At 48.7% G+C, this 20,418-nt stretch overlaps 1 protein-coding gene across 1 annotated transcript in view; it reads left to right on the top strand.

Annotated features, from left to right (window-relative positions):
- Positions 1-19,518, top strand: part of col12a1b (collagen, type XII, alpha 1b) — a 59,593-nt gene extending 40,075 nt beyond the window's left edge. The window contains exons 51-78 of the mRNA XM_067241012.1: positions 669-788; positions 1,035-1,181; positions 1,297-1,413; positions 2,412-2,564; positions 2,674-2,748; positions 3,492-3,631; positions 3,771-3,894; positions 4,009-4,152; positions 4,300-4,464; positions 4,632-4,670; positions 4,778-4,916; positions 6,264-6,406; positions 6,980-7,089; positions 10,675-10,833; positions 11,178-11,255; positions 12,790-12,876; positions 13,235-13,288; positions 13,728-13,823; positions 14,412-14,465; positions 15,670-15,723; positions 15,815-15,868; positions 16,015-16,086; positions 16,197-16,232; positions 16,383-16,449; positions 16,600-16,785; positions 17,185-17,253; positions 18,701-18,871; positions 19,211-19,518. Coding sequence (XP_067097113.1) covers positions 669-788; positions 1,035-1,181; positions 1,297-1,413; positions 2,412-2,564; positions 2,674-2,748; positions 3,492-3,631; positions 3,771-3,894; positions 4,009-4,152; positions 4,300-4,464; positions 4,632-4,670; positions 4,778-4,916; positions 6,264-6,406; positions 6,980-7,089; positions 10,675-10,833; positions 11,178-11,255; positions 12,790-12,876; positions 13,235-13,288; positions 13,728-13,823; positions 14,412-14,465; positions 15,670-15,723; positions 15,815-15,868; positions 16,015-16,086; positions 16,197-16,232; positions 16,383-16,449; positions 16,600-16,785; positions 17,185-17,253; positions 18,701-18,871; positions 19,211-19,221 — 2,864 coding nt within the window. The 3' untranslated portion in view covers positions 19,222-19,518. The remainder of the gene's footprint in view (positions 1-668; positions 789-1,034; positions 1,182-1,296; positions 1,414-2,411; positions 2,565-2,673; positions 2,749-3,491; positions 3,632-3,770; positions 3,895-4,008; positions 4,153-4,299; positions 4,465-4,631; positions 4,671-4,777; positions 4,917-6,263; positions 6,407-6,979; positions 7,090-10,674; positions 10,834-11,177; positions 11,256-12,789; positions 12,877-13,234; positions 13,289-13,727; positions 13,824-14,411; positions 14,466-15,669; positions 15,724-15,814; positions 15,869-16,014; positions 16,087-16,196; positions 16,233-16,382; positions 16,450-16,599; positions 16,786-17,184; positions 17,254-18,700; positions 18,872-19,210) is intronic.
- Positions 19,519-20,418: the final 900 nt, after the last annotated feature.

Raw genomic sequence — 20,418 nt, 5'->3', positions numbered from 1 at the left:
GACCAGACCAGTTCGTTTCTAGTGTACGATACTCTCCTTTGGAGACATTTCCCAGGCTAAGCTAGCTGGAACGAACAATGGCAGTCTGCACAATGGGGGGGGGGGGGGAAAAGCTCACAATAGACATACAGTATGAATAATTGAGCCAACCAAACCCAAATTTGTTTTGAAGAGTTTGGAGGATTGGGAAAACACGGTAGAAGGAGCGGCAGAGCTCTGTGACTGGCGAACATTAGTCTGAGTTACACAAACAAAAGAAACTTTATTTCTTGGCTGGGAGAGTGCAGCTCCTGTTGCCAGGCGGTTTTTAGCTGGCCTCCTTCCAACCAAGGAGCCTGGAGCTACCGCAGCTACCCACAGTGCCCGGCTCCCTCCGCAAGACCGTGGAAAAATAAACCCAATCGAAACATTTTGCATTACTCATAATAGCCTTGATAAACACAGGCAGGAGGAGAAACAGCCACGGCAGCAAAAGCACACGAGCCGACTGAGGCGACGGCTGATGCCTACTTTCACTATGGGGGTGGGAGGGGGGGGAAGGGGGGGGGGTGGGGGGGAGGGGGTGTGTGAGGCCTGGAAACAGGGGTCATGCCCCTACATGTCATTACCGGCTAATTAGCGTGACTGATTGTGTGTTGACGTGTGTTTTACTCCGACCTTGGTTCCAGTGGGCCTGCTGGATCCCAGGAACCTGCGCGTCTCGGACGAGTGGTACACCCGCTTCCGCGTGGCCTGGGACGCCGTGCCGGCGCCCGTGCTCGGATACAGGCTGTCCTACCAGCCCGCAGGTTTGGAGATGTCCTGTCGCTAACACCAGGCCATGTGTCTACCACTGTACAGGATTGTCTCGAACCCTGAAACATCCTCCTCTGACTAGCTCCGTCAAGCTGAATCTCTCATCGTTTCTTCGTTTTTTTTTTATCGTTTTCCTATTTTAGAGGCATGTTTATAATTATTCATGTAATATAGCTCAACCACAGTGCATTTATAGGAGCCCTATTGAAAAGCGTAATTTGCGTTGGTTGACTTTGCAGATAAGGACGAGAGCCTGGACGTGTTTGTGGGCGACGTGACGTCCTACACCCTGCAGAACCTGCTCCCAGGCACCCCCTACGACGTCAAGGTGACGGCCCAGTACACGGGCGGCACGAGCGGGGCTCTCATCGGACAGGGCACGACACGTACGTATCCGAACGAGCGGAAGCGCGTCTCCTCTGTCTCGCGCGCTTCGTCCGCTCCAGTCTGACGCGGTCTCTCTCCGCGCTCTCTCGCCCCCCCCCCCCCTTCCCCCCGCAGTCTACCTCAACGTGACCAACCTGGAGACGTACGACGTGGGCTTCGACAAGTTCTGCATCAAGTGGAATCCCCACCGGGCTGCTACGTCCTACAGGATCAAGCTCAACCCTCTGCTCGGTGAGTCCCCGTCTCCCACCTTCGAGTCCGTTCCACTGAGGGTCTCTCCGTCTTGACGAACCACAGTGGCTACCTGTGCAGGATCCAGCTACTGGCCCCTCTACTTCTTCTGGCACGTTCCTGTCAGAGACGATCCGCTGCGCTGTTTATCCCAAACCCTTCCCCTCCCCGTGTTTACACTTCGAAGCAGGATGCGTGAGCTGGATGTTGTTGAAAGCGTTTCGACCACCAAGCTTTTAATTGTGTCTCTGTCTGAAAAGATTACATCCTCCTAACTACCGCGAGGCTTTGAATCCATCTGTTTCATATTGGCACACTGGCTCTGGGGAGCCCGTGAAAAAACAGGAGGCATTATCGGAGTATTTAAATACTGTCTGTGCTTGTCATTATTACTCATCCGGGCGGTGACAGGTTGCCAAGTGAAGTAGGCTCTTGCTTGTGTGAGAAGACAGCTGCTGTGGAAAAACTATCCCAGTAGATAAATAATCACAGGGGTTTGGGAGGACTGTAGGCAAACCTTTTCAAGAGCAGACAGCGCTTTGAAGTCAACAATAAGTAATAAGTAAAATGTTTGTTCTCCAAGAGGAATTCAAACTGTGGTTTGCTGTCCTCACCGACATTCCTCAGGAATTAGAATGCTAACAAAGCTAAGTCAAATGATATACAGGCCAACTCAGAAGAAGAAGATGGAGAGATGAGTCAACCATATAAGGCCACAGTCGTGGTTGTTGTGGTAAGCCTGACAAGAAGAGCCACATTTGGAAAATCTCAACATTTTCCCCAAACATTTCAAATTCAGTTACGTGCACAGCAAGATATTCTGCACGTCCTGGATCTCTTTTTCCAGGAGTCTCTTAGCTAGAAGTCTGTAAGTGTCCAGCTGCATGGCGTTACGACGGTGAAAGACTGACAAATCTCCGGAGCAGCAGACATGTTTACATTCTGCCCCGAGCTCTCAGCTCACACGTGAACTTCCCCAATTCTGTGTCCTTGTCTAGCCTCCAGCAAGGGCCAGCAGGAGATCACCATCACCGCAGCCCAGAGCCACTACTGCTTCGAGGGCCTCTCGCCCGACGCCCTTTACAGCGCCGCCGTCTTCGTCCAGACTCCCAACCTGGAGGGCCCCGGGGTCAGCATCAAGGAGAGAACACGTGAGTGTGCTTTTGGATCAAGGCATGACAAAGAGCTGCTGAGAATGAGTTAAGGTGCACGGATGTACTCGAGGGTGACTTTTTCCGGTCTCTCTTCTTCCCCCCTCAGTGGTCCAGCCTACCCCGTCCCCAACTACCCCACCAACTCCTCCTCCTCCTCCCACCATCCCCCCAGGATGGGCTGGTAAGGACCAACGTCACCAGTACTGTCTCCAACACGCCGGTCGAAACCAGAGCACATTGACTGTTGGAGCTGTGCACTTTTTGACCCTTGATTATTTTTCTGACCCTAATTGTGTGTCGCTTTGGATGAAAGCGTCTGCTAAATGCCCTCTAACACCTTTTAGCAGACCGAGTTTCACAGCTGCAATCTGACATGTAAATGGGTCTTAATTTACGAAGTCCGGCACCATAATCCAAAAGAGTTCCAATAAACTACACATTTGGCTAAAAGTCTGAAAAAGTTCAGTTCAGTGGGAGCACTTTTTATGCAATACTGACATAGGTGTTAAGAAAGGAAACGTAACTGTCTGTCTGCTAAACTTGTTTATGGACCTCGAATAAAGAGGAAAGAATGGAGGAGAGAGCTCAAAGCGTGCGGCGAGCACATAAGGCAGACATTATCCATCATTTTACCAACTTCTTTTTGTACTACAGAAAGTCATTAAAGGCAGTTCTTTTCCAGTCCTTCTGGTGACCAAATGTTCCTCGTTTTCTTAGTATTTCCACCAAAAAAGTGTGATCAATTAAACCCGATAATTGCTATGTATAGCTCAATGATGTCATCTGGCAGACCTTTTTATTTGCGAGGATGCCAACCCTAATTACGAAGAGCCATTCAGTGTGTTGGTCTCGGTGTTGGGGCTCCGGTTTGGGGGGGGGGGGGGGGGGTGCACAGCGGTTCACTGGTATGTTTTCCTGCTTCAGTGTGCAAAGGTGCCAAGGCAGACGTGGTGTTCGTCATCGACGGCTCGTGGAGCATCGGTGACGAGAGCTTCAGCAAGGTGGTGCAGTTCGTCTTCAGCATGATTGGAGCTTTCGATGTCATCGGGCCCTCAGGAATGCAGGTCCGTGGTCCGGGAAAATAGTGGTTAATGACTTGGAGGATTGTTCGTTTTAGTCCTAGATCTGCCTCGACAGAGGTGGTGCACTGTTAAATCACACCATAACTCCTTGTAATGCTGGTGTCCTTGACTTTGGAAACAGGTGTCATTTGTGCAGTACAGTGATGACTCTCAGACAGAGTTCAGGCTGAACTCCTACCAGGACAAGGGCAACGCCCTCGCTGCGCTGCAGCTCATTCGCTACAAAGGAGGAAACACCAAAACAGGTGAGCCAATCGAAACTCTGAATTCAGCTCTCGCACTGAATGATTGCGTCTCGAAATTCACCTGTCGCGCATCCAGTGCCGTCGCTTGACTGGGTTTTCGTTGTCGTCAATCAGGTGTCGCCCTGAAGCACGTCCATGAGAGGGTGTTCGCCCCGAACAACGGCATGAGAAGGAACGTTCCTAAGGTGGTCGTCGCCATCACGGACGGCCGCTCCCAAGACGAGGTGAAGAAGAACGCCGCCAAGCTGCAGCACGCCGGTAAGCCCAACCACGCCGACCTGTCCGTCAAACGCTCCGTTCCTCCCGTCTCTCTGCAGGAGATGACATCGTTCGGCTAATGGGATGTGCATCCGAGCAGCTGTCACTGACGCGTCCGTTCCGCGGGCCGTGTGTTCTTCCCCCCAGGGTACAGCGTGTTTGTGGTCGGAGTGGCTGATGTGGATTACGCCGAACTGCAGAACATTGGCAGCAAGCCAAGTGACAGACACATCTTCGTGGTGGATGACTTTGACGCCTTCGCCACCATCCAGGACAACCTGGTGACTTTCATCTGCGAAACCGCAACATCGAGTATGTGCATTTTTTACGCGCTCTCGCTCTCTCACCAAGAGACATATCTCTTTAGAACTCTAAAAGCGTCTTTTTTGATGATTTCTTTTACTGAAACATATGTCTTCATAACCTTTAAGACTTTGTTTTGTTGTATTTTCTAACATCTGTTATTTATTGTTCCGTAGCTTGTCCATTGATTTACCTGAATGGATTCACATCGCCAGGTAAGAACTCTTGCCAGATTCAACCGTGGGACCAGCCGCAGTGCATACTGTCTGTCAACGTTGGAAGCATCAGGTGTCTGACCCTGTGTTTGATCATGTGCGCGCAGGCTTCAGAATGCTGGAGGCGTTTAACCTGACAGAGAAGACCTATGGCTTTATCCAGGGAGTGTCCATGGAGCCTGGCTCTTTCAACAGCTACACGGCCTACAGACTCCACAAGAACGCTTTCCTCAACCAGCCCACAACGTAAGTCTAAACCCCAAAGCTAAAAGATGGGTCAGTGTGTCCACGTTCATTCTCAATGAGATGTTCCAATTGCTTTAGGAGACATCCATTTTTCAATGTTTTCAAACCGAGTCAAGCACAGGGGACTGTGCAATCTGGCGGTCGACCGATAATCAGCACAGAGCTCCGGTCAATGGTTTTAGTCTGTGACGCGGCAGCATCTGCTGTATTTGAAATGGTGGCGCTATGCCGTGTGCTTTTGCCTTGGGCCCCGGTCCATCTTTTCATGTTAAAGGCCTGATTAACCAGAACAATATCTTCGCTTACATTTTCTTTTTAATTTAATCAGCAGTCTGGAACTCTGAGGATTGAAATCACCTCAGCCAAAAGGCTTTCCCAACCGCTGTCACAAACTATGGGATCAACCTCTAATGAATGAAACTGATATAATTTATGAAATGGAATATAAGTGTGCGAGGCTCTGACCAAGCTAGTTTAGCTAGCCAGAGCTGCTTTTTCTCTTCTTCTTTTTTAGAGTAATAAATTGTCTGCTTGCTGATACTTACAAGATGACGTTCATTTTCATATGTGAAAAGCCTGTCTCTGCTTTGCTGTTGGGTGGTAATAGAGTGAAGGTCTGTTTAATTGCAGAATAAGCCCTGTCTAAACCTACTGTAAATTCATGCTTAATGACAGTCGTTAAAATATCCTCAGGCAACTGTGCTGAACGACATCAATTGCCAGCCCAACTTAGACAAGCATGATTAGTTTATTTCTGTATATTTACTTTTAAATTGGGTTACTGTCTGAAATGTTCATGGTTTTACAAGGATATACCCCCGACATGAAACCATGGCAGCTGGGGTTCACATGTCTCGTGAAAAAATGACTGAAAATGGTCTCGGTTTCTCGATATGACTGCAGCATTTTTACTGCTCTGGTGCCTGGGTGCCACAGGGCTGAGCAGGTGTGTGTTGCGGCAAAGCGCTCATTAGAGCCCCTGTTGTTCAGAAGGTCAGCGATGTCAGGTGCATAGAAGTTGGGGATTGACTCAATCCTAAACGCACTCCCGAAAGAGTCCCTGTGGGGTAGTTGACACAGTGCATAAAGGCAGAGCTTTAACATCGCCCATTGCTGGTTTCATATGGGGAGCCGTGGAGCAGTTAACAAGAAAGGTCTTGCTCTGCTATGTTTCGCAAAGAGACGCTCTCCCCTTCAAAGTAGGTCAATGGATTTACGATGTCCTGTCGTGAGTTACGTTTTGGGAGAGGAACCGGCAGATCGAGACAGGGCGCAGGCCTTGCGGAGGTTCCACCTGACTTATTCTGTGTGTGTGTGGGGGGGGGGTTGGTTGTGCCGTCGGAACAGGGAGATCCACCCAGACGGACTACCTCACTCCTACACCATCATCATGATGTTCCGCCTGCTGCCGGACACGCCCACCGAGGCCTTCGACATCTGGCAGGTGTCGAGCAAGGACCATAAACCCGAGACCGGTGTCACCATCAATCGTGAGGCATACTCCTCTGTTTATGTGTGTGTGGGAGTCCATGTGTAGCTAAAAATGTCATTTTAATCGGTAGACACTGTACTGTATGCGGGGGGGGGGGGGGGGTGGCGAGCGGGGTTAGAAGTCATGTCAAGCAGCTGTGCACCTTTTGTGCAGACATAATTTCAAGTGAATAGCCCCCTAACAGGATCCAGAGCCCTGGAGGGTCTGCTTTGGCCTTCATCAGTGTAACCACAGTCCCTCCTCCAGCCCCGGCATCCTGCCTTCAACTAGCTTCAGCTGGGGGCCTCACAACGCCTCGTTGCCCTGCCTGTGTTTTGTGGAGCAGCTTTCACAAAGCATAACTACTTGGGCCCTCTCCATGTGCACCACCCCCCCCCCCTCCACACACACACATACCACCAGCACGCACACACAAACAGACACACAAACAGACACGAACAGCGAAGACGCAAGTCCTGTTTCTACTTTAGATCTCGCACGACAGCAAGTATTTATGCAATGTGGGAGAGAAGTGTCTGGACCCCGCCACTCTCAATCTCTCTCCCTCTTTGTGTCTTTCCTCACTTCCCAGCTGGAAGCCAAACAGTATCGTTCTATAACAAGGACACGCGTGGTGAGATCCAGAGGGTCACGTTTGACAGCGACCCTGTGAAGAGGATCTTCCATGGAAGCTTCCACAAGGTAAATACGGCCCTAAACGGAGGGACGGTGGCATGGATGGATCGCAGAATGTTCTGGAAGGGCTTGGCAGGTGGAGGTGTGGCACATCCATCACATCTGGCTCCAATGTTCTCGCTGCATGTCCCGAGGATATATAGATCCCATGGAGAATGCCTGGCATTCCAAATGTGTTGTACATTACAGAAGGTGCGCTTTGCGACGCCTCTTCGGACATGTGCTCTGCAGAGAGTTCTGTTGGCACATGCAACAGATGGTCTCTGACTGCTGTAAAAGACTGTGTTACAGTACTGTAACGCTGGGCTCCAGTAAGTGGGGATCGGGGTTATTGGTAAGAGAGAGAGAAGGAACATTTGGTCTTTTGTGCAAATCAAGACCTATCATCACTGCCAATAAGGGAGTGTTAGAAGTTGTGGTCCATGGTTGGATGCACAAGGTTCAATTCTGATGGGAGGTTCAGTTCCCTCATGTAGGTTTCTAGATAAGCTGCTTCAGCAAGTAAGACAAAGTGGAGGAGTGCAAACGTAATGGGCGAAGACTAGCGCTCTAGTACACCAGTATGGTACTTTTTCACAAGAATATATAAGTTATTTTGGGGGAGGCCAATAAATATGTACTGCTGTCGCTCGTTGGAGCGCTTGTCTGGAAATATTGGGTCACTCCTCAAGCTGTTAAAGAATGACATCAGACAGGAGCCGGATGCCAACCTCAGGGAGGTGTCCCTCCCTTCAACTGTTTTTATCTCCCCCCCCCCTATCTCTCTACCTTGTTATATCTCTCTCTCTTTCAACCCATCTCCCTATCTCTTCCTGTCTCTCTCTCTCTCTCTCTCTGCCATAAACGCCCTCCTTCTCCTTCATCCCTCTCTTTCTCTGTCTCTCTCTCTCTCTCTCCCTCTCTCCCTCTCTCTTTCTCTCTCTCTTCCTCTCTCTCTCCCCCTCTCTCTCTTTCTCTCTCTCTCTCTTCCTCTCTCTCTCCCTCCCTCCCATAAACGCCCTCCTTCTCCTTCATCCCTCTCATGGCTCTATTCCCTCCTTTCCTCCCACCCTTCCGCCTCTTTCTCCTCCTCCCCTCCATTCCTCCCCTTGGCTTCGCTGCACTTTTGCTGTCTGGATCAGAGCCTTGTCCCTCCTCTGTAGCCTCTGGTAGCTGACCGCAGGGGAATTCACTCTGTTGCCTTAGTAGCAGTGAATCTGTTTTGCGGTTTACCTCCCAGCATGGTTGGATGTACCGATATGGACCTGGGTGAGATTTTGAGTTCATGCCAGATCAAATGGATTCTAGCTACAGACCATAACTCCTGGCAGTGCCTCTGTGTCATATCACCTCTCCCCAATGGTTCTCGACAGGCGGCATGATCTTTACCATCGCTGAATGGGGGATAGAACGTCGGTCACGCATCTCACTGTGACACACACTAATGGAACACGATGGAGTCCCCCCCCCCCCGCACACGCCTTGTAAACTAGCCATTTTTACAAAAAGCGTCAAGGTTGACAGTTCTAGTGCTGTTCTGGCAGAGGGTTTCCTCTGTGAGTTACAGAACCAACTCCCTTCTACCAGTATCGAACACAAAGCCAAGTGTTCTTCGGCCAAAACTCTCACTCTCCATTTTGATTGGTGTGGCCGTTTATTGTTTTAGCCACCCCTGGCAGCACAATGAAAGTGCTATGTGGTGAGCGCTATCAACTTAGCAACATCCAGTCTAGCCACCTTTGTTCCTGTCCAACCAAGCCAACTCAGCTTTTACCGGATCCCCGTAGCAGAGCAGCCAAAGTCCATCTGATGAGTTCTGCAGCAGGATCTCAAAAGAATGTGGAGACTCCCGTGAGTATAGATTGAGATGAGTAGAAACCCATCCAATCAGTCGGTGAGGGATCCGCCAGATGTGTCCGTCAAGTCCTGTCCTATATTATTCCCCTAATTCTGAGAATAGCAAAGACTGAGTTATGTTCTTGATGCGTCTCAGGAACCTTTTATCATTGATTCTTTTACCCATTCTGGGAAACATCGGATTCCCCCATACAGTAGTATATTCAAGGTAGATAGCACAGAAGTCTAAGTCGAATAAAATTGAATTAAAACATTCAGACAGGGGAGGAGGGGAGAGGAGAGGTGGTGGGTAGTGACTGTCGTTATGGTGTAAAGAGTTGAGGAGTCTTCTAAGTGACCTCTCATGGAGGGAAAACCCCACGTTATATGTGTGTGGATAATGACTTTTATCAATTGAATGTCCCTAGAGTGGCTGCAGTCTTCACCCTTACTGTTGTAGACAACACATCCATGGTATTGTTCGTTACTATCATCTCGACCTATCGTTAGCCATGTTCCAACGGAATATTCTATCAGGAAACTGGGATTGGCTACATTTGCTTGGTTTATCACGGCCAGTTGGTCAGACACTGTCTCACTGTCTCAGAGGTCTAAAAGAGGAAAACGGTCACATTTAGTCATTTCCATCCAGCAGAACGACTCTTACAAGTCTTCTGTGTTTGCTTCAGGAAAGTGCATGTTTAGCTTATTTACCAAAAACATCTCCTCATCGGCGGGCTCCTGCCTGCTCTTTCCACAAATTGCTGAGAAGGCTTCACTGTTGGTCGGCTGTCGCCGGGTCCAGAGCGAGGAGTTTGTTCTTCTCAGCCCCGTGGTCGGCTGCCTTCCCATTTTCTGGGACGCTGACCGCAGTGTTCTTTGCGGTTAGGGTTAGGGTTGGTTTCCTAGAGTCTGGGCATGACATTGTACAGTAAAATGTTCCTTCTGAGAGCGAACGTGATCCCTGTGGTTCAAACGGAACGGCGCGACCGCTGCCCCTCGTCGCGAGGGAGCATGCCTGAGGGCACGACGTCATCGTCTCATCTTTTTGCGGCGAGCGAGAGCGTCTGATTGATGACGGGCAATCGCGCAAGCCTCGACGGGCTACACGCAGCCGACACGGCCGTGCCACCGATCGATGGGAAGACTCATCCTCCTGTAGCGGCACGCTCTCTCTCTCTCTTTCTCTCTCTCTCACTTTCTCTCTCTCACTCTCTATCTCTCTCTCTCTCGCCCGTCACCGCAAGACGAGGTAACAGATGAAGGGTAGCGTTGCGAAAACCAGCGGCCTAACCCCACAGCCGATCCAGACTTTTCCTACCGTTTATCATCCACCACCAGATCCATCTAAGCAGCGTGGACGATGTGACATGCCATGAATCATATGTAATTATCAGCTAACTGCGCTATAATGAGGTTTGTAGAGGATGAAGAGCTGTGTGTTTTGGAGCCAAACTGCAGCTGATCCACATGGCCGAGCTTGCCGTTTCTTTTTTCTCTCTCTCTCTCTCCATTTTTAGAGCCGCTTCCTTCCTTCCGTGCGTCTACTTTCCTCCAATGTGCGCGCTCCTGACTATCGTCTGCGTTCCATCTGAGCTGGCGGGAGCAACCACTCAGAGGATATACTGTACTGTAGCCTATCTATTTCCACGCCAAAGTTGGATTGAGAGAAGCATTTAATTAATAGCAGAGCGTCAGGATGCAAAGCAGACAGAAGACTTAGCCCCAGTCGAGAGTCCGACTCATTAATCAGTCTCTATCATCCTCTTCTCTCAGGTCCACATCCTGGTCTCCCCCACCAGCGTCAAGCTCAACCTCGACTGTCAAGAGGTGGCCACCAAAGAGATTAAGGAAGCCGGAAACACGTCTGCTGATGGTTATCAAGTTCTGGGCAAAATGTCCAAGTCCATTGGGTCCAAAGGCGAATCTGCAACTGTAAGTCAAAACCTGGGACTGGAAAAGCTTCATGCTGTTTATGTCCTGGACATGAAATTGTATTTCTGTGAAGAGAGCGTGTGCATTCTGTGTATCTGGAGGACGGGAAGCAGGAACGTCTAGGAGTCGTTCTGACGCCCGCACTCCTCATTGGAGCGTGTTTATTGGAGCGCAATTATTCTTATCTGATGCCTCATGGTTAGTCTGCCCTGCCTTGTCTTTTGAATGTGTTTTGGGGATGGGTGGGGGGGTGGTGGGAGGGTGGGGGGTGAGGAGGATGTATCATTGACACATGTCCTCTGTAACCCTGTTTCCTTTTTTTTTCTCTTCTTCTCTCTCCACAGTTCCAGCTCCAGATGTTCGATATTGTCTGCACTTTGGGCTGGACTAGCAGAGACAGATGTTGTGATCTCCCCTCCATGGTAAGAGGGGAACGTCGCCGGGCCGTCCTGCAGGGGTGGGGCTTAGCACGTTAACCATCCACCCGACAGGGTCGGCGCAAGGAGGGCATGAGGATGTCCGCTCATCTGTATCCAACAACCTCCTGGCATCCGCTGGACCCAGCCTCTCAGTGAGGGGCCTGTGTGGGCCTGGCCTGGCATGCCGGATAAATCGGTGCAGTTTGTCTCATCTCTTGACAAAGCTGTAAACAAATTCATATCCATCCCACATCTTTGCTTGAGGACATGCTCACATCATCCAGACACATGAAGAACAATGGAAAAACAAAAAATATATTTGTTGCCCTGTCCTTGACGCCAGTGGTCCTGTGATTGGTAACATGTATCACAGCTGCAGTAAAAAAAACTCTACTTCTCCCACTACAAATCCCACTTTTCCAATAGTTACATTCTGTGTGGACCGAGAGCTCAGCATTTTTCACTCAAGCTCTGTCAAAGTGATTGGAGAGCAACATTTCATACAACATGCTCTGAATACCCCTATGCAGATGTCCTCCGATATGTCAGGCAAAGCAGAATAAAAAAGCTAGATGTGCATTTTTGGCATTTAGGAAAGGGTAAAGTCATTGGGGCTATATATTTGACAGGAAATCTTTGAGACACCTGTTTCTTGACAGTATTTGACAGCACTTGGAATGGTCCAAGTGAATGTTTTCGGGACACATTAAGTTATAGACCTGGTTGGATGTAATTATAGACTCTTGACAGTTCAAGGACAATCATTGTGTTTATATCGCCCAGCTGCATGTTCGAACAGCGCCTGGAGACTTGCAGTCAGGAGCCAGGGGAAAGTGTTCTGGGAAAAACCAAGGCCAACCAGAAATACCAATAGGTTTCAAGTTCAAGTCCTCATTGTCAGATGCACAGACCAACACAGGGTTCACTATATAAATCCAAAACAAACAATGTAATTCTGTCAGGACATCTTCACCAACAACTTAATGACACCGTTCATCGTTTTTTTTTTGTTCATTTTTTACTGTACAAGTGTAGCCTCGGGCGCTTTCAACACTGAGCTTTGCACTGTTTTTCACAATCTGGTGTTCCATGGCTATGTCACCCGGTATGGGGGGACATAGCCAGTGTTGATCACCCAGGACAGGATCGCTGGTGTTGATCACCCAAAGGCTTTCACCGTGCTTCAACTCTTGTGGGTGTTTCCATCGCAACTCCAGCTTCTGAGTTACTGCATGCAAGGACAGCTGTCTAGATTGAGCTGTTCTATTGTCTTTTGGGTCTTTTTTTGCCATTCCTAATGAGTGAGCATTACACAGCAGTACACTGTTGTTTTGTCTGTTTGAGCTGTACTTGTGGACCATCGTAATGCTAGACTGTTTTACTGTAGCCCAACCTCCTGTGTGTGTCTGTTGCAAGGGTTACTTGTCACCCTTGAAAGGATTCTGAAATGTAAGGAGGACTTCTGGCTGAGTCCCAAATCTTCACTGTTATCTCAGCTCACCACTACTCTGTGTGTGTGTGTGTCCACGCTCCACAGAGAGATGAGGCCAAGTGCCCCTCCCTCCCCAATTCCTGCACCTGCACCGTAGACAGCGCAGGACCCCCAGGCCCCATGGGACCAGTGGTAAGGGCCGCAACACCCTCCTTCCAAACCCCCCAGTCGGTCATCCATTCTGACAGCCGATGGATGTTATTGTTCTGGATGCTCATCTCTGTCCGTCTGTCCTTTCTGCCTCTCTATTTCTCCCTCTTTCTCACTCTCTCGTTCTCTCCCTTCTTTGTTTCTTTGGGTCTTTCCATTCAACCTCTCTTTATTTGATCTCCCTTGTCGTTCTCCTCTCTCTTTCTCCGTCTCTCTCTTTCTCTGTCTCCCCTCTCTCTCTCTCTGTTTCCCCTCACTCTCTCTCTTTCCCTCTCTCGCACACACACACACACACTTAATTAAGTTAATTGATGTCAAATGCTCTTCGTTCCCTCGATAGGGCTCACCCGGTAGCAAAGGTCCTCGGGGTGAAAGAGGAGATTCTGGCGCTGTGGTGAGTCCCTCGCTAACCTCCTTTCTCCAATCCCCCCTCTGCATGTTTACCTTTTAAAGTAAGGAAATATGAGTCGAGTCGTAAAAACGATCGTCGACGTTGAATGTGACGCATGACACCGAATGGGGAATGTGGATATTGTCTCCAGTAAAAACGATCTTCCCTTGATGAAAACCAAGATCTGTTTACAGTCTAAGTAGCTTTGAAGGGAAGAAGCCCATCTGAATTCACTTACCGAGAGAGTGTTAGTCTCCTTCTTGATATTGAACGAGGTTCGACAGTGCAGATGCATTCCACAGGCTCTGGTGTCTGTTTCGAGAGATTTCAACCGGTAGCGGTTCTGAGGCACCGCCGTGTTCGAGAGATAACAATATTGACTTCTTTCCAGGTCTAATTGATGTGTATGGCTTATCTCTGGTCTCTCTTCGTTGTCTGGTAGGGTCCAATGGGGCCGCGTGGGGATGTGGGACAACCAGGACCTCTGGGTCTGCCGGGCCCTCAAGGGCCAAGCGGCATGTCTATTCCTGGAGAAATTGTGAGTCTCATACACACACATATTTACAACAACAACAACAACAAAAAATGTCCTCGCATACACACATACACACTGCCGTGCACCAGCCACAGGCACCTCTGTGCTACTTTTCAGCGGTCGCACGCAAATCCCACCATGCCTCAACGCAGCAAATAGGGGCCGCAGCGGCCATTTCTCGTGTCGGGAATTTACAAGGCCTGTGGAGTCATTGTGGCGGAGGCCTTGTTGAGCCTGCGTTCCATCACGTCTGGAGATAAACTAGAAAAGCTACGGCTTTTCAAAAACCACCTCATCTCAATACTTCAGCATAAATCCTCGCAGGGATTTCCACCATCGCGTGCACTCAACTGAAGTTGAGAAACTCAAACTGAATTCACAACACAGAGCACTACCATTCGAGATCCACGTATCACATTGCAAAGTCACTATTTGTCTTGGACCGACACAGTGACATATTGGCTGAACATTTTATCAGGTTGACACCGCGAGATTGATGAGATTTAAATGTGCAAAAAAAGAAGAACAATTTGGGTCTCCTCTGATTGTGTTTTCCTCCTTTCCCCCCTCCATCTTCTCTCTCCGTCTCAGGGTCGACCCGGGCCGAAGGGAGAGGCTGGTGACTCAGGCCTACCTGGGCAAAAAGTGAGTGTTTCTTTGGCCGGGAGCCCCGGCTTGTGGTTTTTGAACAGGAAACTAGGGGAATAATTCACAGCGTTGGGTTATGCTACTGCTCTGGCGTCCCTCCATGTAGCGAGGCCACAGACGACATATATCACCCTGAGGAGGACTTGTGAAGAAGCCGTTACCAGTACCCGGTTGAGTTTTGTTTCGAGTTGCAGGTCGAATTGCTCTTGGAGTTAAGAGGGATTCGGGGGGATAAGAGGGATGTACTGAAGTAATTTCTGGGAGTTATTGTCTCAGCTGATAAACTGGTGAAAAATAGATAGGAATGTTTTATATTGTTTTAAGCCTCTTAACTTTCTCCTACCATGTCTTTATGATTGATGGCGTGGCTGAACCGGTCGCTGTGGTGGGTGATTCAAACCGCGTTCGCACCGAATGACAACCGTCCCATTGACAACAGTGTGCACAATGGTTTCCAGGCAATCGCTGTTTACTTTGAACTCAAAAGCATTGCACTTGCATATGTCCCCAATCAGGAACTTCTGTACTTGAGAGATCACCAGAGATGGTCTCCATTAAATCTGTTTATAGACACAGACGCTGACTAACGCAGAGCCCTGTGAAGCCCCCCTCCAGACTCATTGAAGGGCATATGTTTACTTCACCAGCCTTTATGGTCTGAGATGAAAAAACGAGCTATAGGCTTTGCTGAGGGCCGTGCTCTCTGAACCCAATTTAGAGGTCTTAGTTCATGTTTCTGAGTTGATGCCCCTCAACATCATGAATAAGTAAGAGTAAGATCTTGGGAGTATCGATTCCAATTTACCAGCCTTGGCTTACCCATCTCCAAGGGAATTGTGGGTAGCTTGCAGGTGACCATGTTGGAGCAGATGCTATAGCAACATGCATTTAATGACTTGCAGAATACGCAGCCCTGGTTTATAATAGCCAATAAAACGGATCTGGAATATATTATGTTCCCTGTAAATCTTATGCCAAAGCATCAAAGGCGAGAGAGGATTGATAATAAAAAAGTGAGCAGGCTTTCGGAGCAAATGAGAAGTAAAGGGAGATTTACTGTTTGACACGCGGAAAACTGCTAGTGAAACAAACTGGTTTTAGTTCGTTGGTCAAAGGTAGTTGACCTTGGTTAATGTGGCTAGTGAGGGGGAAAAAAGGTTTCCCAGCACTGAATTGGCATTTTTTTTCTTATGTTTCCCAGGGTCCACCTGGGCCTGCTGGTGCGATAGGCCCAATTGGACCAGCTGGACCAAGGGTGAGTAAAACATACTTTGTTGTAATGATCATGAGCTCTACACTTTTACAAGCTCCGTATTGTGCTAAACTCCCTGGAACTATTCATGCAGGGACCCCAAGGAAAAGAGGGATCCACAGGACCGAGAGGCCAAACAGGACCGATGGTATGTCAAAACCCACAATCCCCTGAGGTCTTTCCTTAATCAATGTGAACCGCCATAATGCACATCAGATGCCAAGCCTATCTAACACAGGGAATACATGACAAGAAGCCATTGTTAAGCGGCCTGGTGTGTTTGCTGTTATCCAGGGACCTCCCGGATCTCCTGGAAACACTGGGACTGCAGGCCAACCCGGACAACCTGGGGACGCTGGACCCTCCGTGAGTCGTCACCCGCTGGTCCCGTCACATGCAATCACCCAGCACACTCATCCAATGTTCAAGCTGTCCAATTGTAACGTTTTTTTGGTTCGCCTTTTCTGTTGTGACAGGGGGGCGTAGGTGCAAAGGGAGACAAAGGAGAGAGAGTAAGTACATTCGTCTTTTGTTTCAAGAGCTAAAACCTCAACATACAGAGTTTACTGTACTGGGAATCCATCATTAGGAAGTTACGATGTTCCTTTACGTAACTTTCATCAACTGGATATTCATCACCACGACCACCTCTTTGTTTCCAGGGCGACTTTGCTCCTCAGAACATGATGCGGTCCATCGCCAGACAAGTCTGCGAGCAGCTAGTGAATGGTTCGCGCCTCCTTTTTTCTCCTTTTCATGCACTGCAGGCAGAAGTAGTTCTGGCAATCGCTTGGAAAACCAGACTCCTAACAGAGCTCGCTCAGTCTTTCCAGAACAATCTTCTCTTTTCTCAATTGTAATTTCCTCCTTGTGTTGCAGGGCAAATGAGTCGAGTCAATCAAATGCTGAACCAGATTCCCAACGGTTACAGCAGCAGAAACAACCCAGGTCCCCCTGGACCCCCTGGCCCCTCCGGCGGTCAGGGGCCCCGTGGAGAACCAGGACAAACGGGCCGGAACGGCTTCCCTGGAAGTCCCGGTCAACCTGGCCTAATGGGAGAGAGAGGTACTGTATGCTAGCCCAACAACCACAATTGTTCTTATCTGAAGTATGTTGTAGGAGAACATTGCAGGTCTCGCCCATTTGTTGATCAGTGGGGCATAGCTAGAAGTGTCATGGTTCTTTCCGTGAAATTGGACATGAGTTTTTGTCTGAAAATATCAATAGAAGTGCTCCATGAAGTTTTCCAGCTTCTCATCTCCTCTCTCTCTCTCCTCCTTGTCTGTGTGGTTCTACACCTCTTGGTGTTTTTCCGTATGTCTCCCATTATTTTCTGTGGCTCTGGGAGGCTTGCATTTTTTTTCTTTCAAGCTGCCAGCAAAGGTTTATTTTGTGGCACAAGAGGCATTCGTAGAGTTTCTTCATCCTTTCCAGGCCTGTAAATTATTATGCGTTTCCTTGCAGGCTCCGCAGGAGAAAAGGGTGACCGAGGAACCCCAGGAGCTGGACAGCGAGGACAGAGAGGACCACCTGGTACGTTTGACGCAAACGTTGCATTCCGAAAAAACTCTGTTCTTTCTCCTTTGGTATCGTACCCGCGATCCAGATAAGGGTTGTGGGTCTCCACATTATTTGACCCAGGCTCTATCAGAATTGATCTCTCTACTCATCCCTGTTTGAGACCTCCGCTGCCAGCGCTGTAGGCTAGACCCAGCTCATCTCTGACGCGGAGCCCGAGGCTGTGTTCAGGCAGCTGTGCTTAATAAATTACCACCGGCTCTCCCTTCTACAGTCCCCCGTGTTAAACACCCGGCCTTTCCAGGGGATTTATGTTGCTTTTGTGTTTTAGGTGCTCACACACACACATACACGCACACACACACACACACACACAGATGTTGAAACCAAATTTATATCCCCAACCGGACTGAACATTAATTGCTGAACATCAATGCGCTGTTGTAAGCCACTTCTGAACTCCATGGCCTCCGGTCAGCAACGGTTGAGGAGGGAAGCTAAGCGGAGCAGACACTGATGTAGAGCTCCCAGTGAAGCAGAGAGGGTTAGGGTTATCACAGATTTCATGTACTAATCGGATACACGGATATTGCCTGGAGATTCCGATGGAACCGCAACCGTACTTGTTACAACCGACAAATACATTTGAAACTCGAGTTAGACGGAGCTGGGATGAGAGACAGGATAGGAAGTAACCCTAACAGACGGGTTCTCTTCCTGCAAAACACTCGAGTGTCCTGAGTGCTTTTGTCAAAATGGTGCTCTTCGCTAAATGGAGTTGTGGAACAGGACTGACAGGAAGCCCAGTGGCATGAACTCCTCTATTGCAGCCAGGATACTTGTTCAGTTCATCCAAACACTAACGTCAGTCTGGGACTATCGAGCAGCTTAGCTGACTCAGCAGTCCAGCTGGTCCGTAAGACCTACAGCAACACAGTCACGTGACCCAGCTGAAGCCAGAGTCTTCCATGAGCGCCCCCTGGTTCAAACAAGAGAAGCAGACGGTGAAACACATGGCCCGCCCTTATCCAGAGACCTGAAAAGGTCAAAACCGAGGAGGGGGTGGCTAGAGATGGCGAGTCATTGTTGAGGGGATAATCTGCCTGGTGTGCTCGGGTCTTCCTCCTCTGGACGTCTTTGGCTTGGTTCGCAACACATGGTCCAAGGGCTTAGTGGAGGACATACGACACGGCGAGGGAACGTTTCCAAGCTGGCTTTATGAACGTCTAGACACAACGGGGAAAGGGGAAAAAGGATCAACAAACTCTAGGAGTTTTTCCCTTTTCTTTTTTAAATTGAATGTTTTCTCACCGTGGCAGAAACCAGTCACCAGTTCCCACACTTACAGTTCCTGTTGGGATCCTATGGAGGGGGGATGACATTTGTGATGACTAAGATGACAATGTTTATGACGGCGGTGACAATAATCGTCCAACTGTGGTTTGTTTTTTTCCTCCCCCAGGCCCACAAGGCGAGTCTCGGACAGGACCTCCGGGCCCCGCAGGTCCCTCTGGGGCCCGAGGGCCCCCTGGCCGCCAGGGCTTTGCTGGGATTAGGGGGCCCCCTGGCCCCTCTGGTTACTGTGATTCCTCTCAGTGTGTCGGCATCCCTTACAACGGACAAGGATACAGAGGTATGTAGGCAGACAGGTGGCATGACTGCATGACACTTAAGCATGAAAGAAAACCAAAACAGCCGAAAAAGCATGCCATTGGTAGTCTGGAAAACAACGTATGAGATAACATCGTTTGATAACCAGCTATTAGGTAACATAGTTTGATAACCAGCTATTAGGTAACATAGTTTGATAACCAGCTATTAGGTAACATAGTTTGATAACCAGCTGTTACGTAACATACTTTGACGTGTGACAGCGAATTGATCAACAATTTCAAATTATCATTTTGTTGGAGGGGGGGGGGGGGAAAGGATGCTTGAGTGGAAAACTAACATCCTGTTTGACCTGTTTCAGGTTCACCGTAGTAAACTTTCTAAATGGCCTGTGATGCTTTCACTTTGAATTCCTGAGACAAGTTCCTGTTACTGAGAGGCTTGCTCACACGCTCTAAAGCTGTTTGAGGATAACCACCACGGAAATGATTAACAAACTATGTTGAAACAAACTCCATCAGAGGACTGGTACTAACACCAACTTAGAGCATCTAGAACACACAAGCAACGGTGATGGCAGCAAAAGTAGTGGCCTGTTTGCATCTTGACGCCAAAGAACCAACAAAAGACCTTCTATGGGGGTGGAGGAGCATGTAAAAAACAAACACACAAACAACCAATACTAACAAGGTGGAACAAAACAACAACAGCGACAGCACCGGCAACTTTCTTTCCATAGTTGACTTAGTTTCCTCTGAGGTGTTTTTACCTGTAAATAAACTAATGGTGCCTTGTAAATGATATTTGAGTCACATCCACTAAATTTAGTTTAACACCTGTAGTACGCTTGTGCCTTGTAACCTACTGCTTGCTGAATGCCAACACGAATGCCTCTTTTCCTTCTGAGTGGAACCATACCATAAGTGTGACCATACCTTGTTTCCCCCAAAAGGGTTAGACCACAGACCACTCAGGGCCATTTAGAACCACATGTTTTCCCTTGTTTCCTTGTCCCTTGTTGTTTTTACATGGTAGAAGAACCAGAAGGTTGGCTTTCTTTTTGTCTCAGTTCTCGTGTTATGCTATAGCAGTAGTAGTATTCATCTCCCAATACCAGCTGCACCTCTGTATGTTGAGAGGATGAACACCACTGTCCTAGGCTGGTGGTTGCATTTATGTGTGCATTTCTTCAATAGTTGAATGGGTTGCCACCTCACAATAATGTCACCAGTGTTTTTCACATAGTAATACATGCATCAAACAGAGATGGAAAATGCACTGAACTGTTTACAAACCCTTTCTATCAGTGTCATCTGTTTTATCATTACCATTCAGCCATATTTTTCAAGTTTGATAGGTTGTAATTACAAAGGTCATCTTGTGCATGGTGAAACATACATTCATGTTCAATTGGCCAACAACTATTTCCAACCAGACCCATACCCATCTGAACCCGAAACCCACGTAGTCCCAATCCAAGAGGAAGAGGAGTTCTCACAAAATGAGCGTCGAAAGAGGTCACTATCAAGAAAGGAGTCCAAACGGATAGCATCATAAGAAAGGATGTTC

This window comes from Osmerus mordax, chromosome 8 (genome assembly GCF_038355195.1).
Source record: "Osmerus mordax isolate fOsmMor3 chromosome 8, fOsmMor3.pri, whole genome shotgun sequence".
Classification (NCBI taxonomy): domain Eukaryota; kingdom Metazoa; phylum Chordata; class Actinopteri; order Osmeriformes; family Osmeridae; genus Osmerus; species Osmerus mordax.
The sequence above is the reverse complement of the archived record's forward strand: the minus strand, read 5'-3'. Positions and strand labels throughout refer to the sequence as shown.